General features: G+C 40.7%; 1 protein-coding gene across 1 annotated transcript; it reads left to right on the top strand.

Moving 5' to 3' along the window:
- The first annotated feature begins 827 nt into the window (after positions 1-827).
- On the top strand, positions 828-3,295 carry LOC131678323 (nose resistant to fluoxetine protein 6-like). Its single transcript, XM_058958388.1, has 4 exons — positions 828-1,103; positions 1,158-1,503; positions 1,564-2,179; positions 2,502-3,295. Exons 1-4 carry the CDS (start codon positions 860-862, stop codon positions 3,282-3,284), a joined length of 1,989 nt encoding a protein of 662 aa, XP_058814371.1. The 5' UTR covers positions 828-859; the 3' UTR covers positions 3,285-3,295.
- The last annotated feature ends 566 nt before the right edge of the window (positions 3,296-3,861 follow it).

Genomic DNA, 3,861 nt, shown 5'->3' with positions numbered 1-3,861 from the left:
CAACTGTAAGATGCATAACTCCACCATAGTCGACAATGCTAACCGAAATGTAGGTTTCATTTTGAAAATTGCTCGTGATTTTAATGATCCCTTGTGCCTATGTGCTGTGTGATTTTCAGATCGAGATATGTACCTGTTGTTTTATGTCCTTACGAGATTGTATCGATCGCAAGAATTAAATTTATTCAACGCAAGTTTGGCAGATGCACACCAAAAAATTCTGAATTTTATCGTTGACGTAATTGCAAACATGACACAATTTAACAAGCCGTAATTCACTAATTGACGAAAAATAACCGTGTTCCGTTTGATTTTACATGAAACATATATTTTACATGCTCAATGACATAAAATTACACTTACTACCATTCAGAACAACGCCATATGTAAAGTAAAATTACGTGCTCTACGAAATTCAATGTCATGTAAAATTGGAATCAAACGTAAAACTAAGACATTTTTGATGCTGGTATATGTCAGGGTCAGGAGACGTAAATTTACACGATTTTTTCTAGGTGTGTGCGTACTTCGAAATCTCTCCTGGCTCAACCCTCTAAATATACCCCCTTATGAAGACCGCTGTGCTTTGTTTTTATTAAGACCAAGTTGTCAGATGAATATTGTACAAATTAATAAATATACAAATTCGGTCAGTTGCAACCCTGGTTACTTCAGTACAGTTCACGATAACAACGGAATGGTATCACCGAATTTATGACCCCCTGTGGGGACAAACCTTATCGACATTTGAACGGTTCAATCTTATCGTGTGTAGCTAATCGAATGAAGCAGTAGTCTAAATCTGCTCATAGTTCAATAACCAATTATTCAATCGTTCTCGGTCATTTGAATCGACAGTATGCGGCAGTTTTTTTGGCTGATCTTAGGACTGCTTTGTGCAGGACTTTCTACATCCAGCGAGCCTCAGAGCTCCGTCGTTGTTAGACAGTTAGAGAGTATTCCGTTCTCGTTTGCAAAGTTTTTGGGCCAGTTCCGATCCAGCAATCACACCATTGGTGATTATTTGCCGGACAAAGTGTGTGTGTTCGATTTGGAACAGTTTGGAAATGCGTTACAAAGTGATGCACTGTGGGCGCTAAATGGTGAGTACGTGTGCTTGTATTTTTCGTGATAGTGACACTAGATCTTTGTTTCAGTGTACGATTCTTGGGGTAAAATTCCTGCTGGTTTGCTTCAAGGTAACTACTTCATGCCAGGGAACTTCGAGCAGTGTCGAAAGCAAACCAGACCAAATGCTGCTAGGTGGTTCAACAGTCAACATTGTACGGTGCGTTTTGGTTTTCATACGTTAGCATTTCCGTTATCTCCAGTTTGGTTGGGTATTTGTTTGCCTGACTCGTGCGAGCCAGGATTTATCAAACTCATGGCGGATTATTTTGCATTAGAGAATGGGTTGGATCCTATCAATGACTACCTTCAAGCTGATTTTTGTTATCGAAATGAGCCGAGCCAGAATCTCGGAGGAGTCGCTATTAGTGCCATGTACGATCGCGTTCTGTTTATTGTCTGTGTTTAACTAATTAATTAATAATGTTTTTTTAGAGTGATACTAAGTATTATCGCTGCCGGAGTTGTGGCAAGCACAGCGGCTGAAGTATTCGGTTTATTGTTCAAACGTCCAGTACCTCAATATCTGAAAGATATTTCTCTGTACAACAATCTGGCCACTTTGTTCAAAACGGAACCCAAAGCCGAGCAGAAAACGGACACCCTGGATTGTGTGAATGGAATACGATCGATATTGATGTTACAAATTATAGCCCATCACGTACACGATGCGCTCCGAAACCTACCTGTTAGTAACAATCTTTCCAGAGAGGAATATTTTGAAACGGCTCCTGGAATTTTAAGCTACCGTGTGTCTGCTTTATCTGCCGATATTTTCCTAGTACTGAGTGCGATGTTACTCACGTATGGTGTCATGAGGGAACTTACAAATAATGCTGGTAAGATTGGTATAGTAAGGATATGGATTCATCGAATCGTCCGCGTTCTACCTGCATATGGATTTTTAATATATTTCGTTGTGGCTTTTGCGGAACACTTTGGCGAGGGACCTCTGTATCGTCACGTGGTTCAACCGACAGTTGATGCATGCGCTGACAACTGGTGGTCTGCAATATTGTTTATACAGAATTACGTGAATCCGGATCGATTGGTGAGTGTTCGGCTTAGTTTCCGAAAACATTTAAGTTTAAGTTCTAGAGTTATCATTGATGTTTTGGTGATATCTTGAGTATCCGGCATTTGTTCTTTATTTATCTTTTACTTAAGATACTAGCATTTTAAAATTGTCCTTAATTTAAAGTTCATTTGATACACTTTTGTAAACGTTAGATAGAAATCGTACAATTCAATTAATCCTGTTGTTACACATTTGACACATGTAAGGAGTGATTAGAGGGCGTTGTATTTGCAAATTTCATGGTCGAAACATAAAGTCTTCCAAATGAACTTCTTATATTATTTTACCTTTACAGTGCCTCCCTCACACCTGGTACCTTTCGGTTGATATGCAGCTCTACATTGTCTCACCGATCTTCATCTATCTGCTGTGGCGATACGGAAAGCAAATTACACCCGGTCTAGCGATGTTGGTGCTCATTCCAGTCGTTTGTGTGTTCGCCACCTTCACGTATAACGATTTTTGGTTGAATCCTCCCATGGCCGATGATCGGGAGATGCATCGCCTGCGATCTACGTACTACGCAACGCATGCTCGGATGTCAGTATGGTTCTTCGGGATTGGCTTTGGCTACTTTCTGTTCCAGACTCGCGAAAAGCAGGTAAAGTGGTCGGTGACCGTGCTTACAGTGGTATCTATCTTTGCAACGGCCCTCTCAGGATTCATTATGTATACAGCTCACGAAATCTACAAACCACGTGCACTTGATCCACTAGGTGATGCCTTCTACGAGTCGTTGCACCGAGTCGCGTGGGTCGGTTGTCATATGTGGCTGATCTTCATGTGCGTCAATGGATACGGTAGTGTGCTGGATAGTTTCCTGAGTTGGGCTGTTTGGCAACCGGTCGCTCGGTTATCTTACTGCATGTATCTGATTCACTATGTTGTAATAATGGTCACATTCGAAGCTGTCACACGTCAACCATTTCATTTTAGTGCCATCAACGTGCAGTATATTATGTTGGGAGTTGTAGGTCTATCGGCGGCTGCGTCCCTCGTCTGGACTCTGTTCATTGAGCGACCGTGTGTGGCATTAGAGAAAAAAGTTTGCCTATTGATTAGAAGATCACGCCAATAAAAGAAGTGACATTGATGGAATAAAGCGTGTTTATCTTATCCATTGGTCTGGGTCTTATCAGTATCAATACACTGAAGTTTTTTATGCGGGGGATACGTACCGCATAAAAAATCCGCATAAAAAAACCGCATAACTTTGAAAATCCGCATAAAAAACGCATAACTTTGAAAATCCGCATAAAAAACCGCATAACTTTGAAAATCCGCATAAAAAACCGCATAACTTCGAAAATCCACATAAAATAAAGCCGCATAACTTTGAAAATCCGCATAAAAAACTGCATAATTTTGAAAATCCGCATAAAAACACATAAGGTGTGAAATATTTTTCAATATTAAGAGCCATAGTACTTAAGGAAGAGCAAGGATTTGAGGTAAGAAAGTTTAGAGAAAAGCGTGGAGTAGGTTCATATGAGCAATCTTGGAGTTTCCCGGCTACCTAACTCTTTTTTCTTCTGCAACGCAGGAGTCAGGATCTCTTGGCATTAAATGCGAATCACCTGAGTCTGTCTGAGTCTTTCACTGCCGGGGAACTCTTCGTCGGAGTAGAAAAGATCCACCGTCGGGGACTATTCCGA

Source organism: Topomyia yanbarensis, chromosome 1 (assembly GCF_030247195.1).
Source record: "Topomyia yanbarensis strain Yona2022 chromosome 1, ASM3024719v1, whole genome shotgun sequence".
NCBI lineage: Eukaryota > Metazoa > Arthropoda > Insecta > Diptera > Culicidae > Topomyia > Topomyia yanbarensis.
This window is presented reverse-complemented; position numbering and strand designations above follow the sequence as displayed.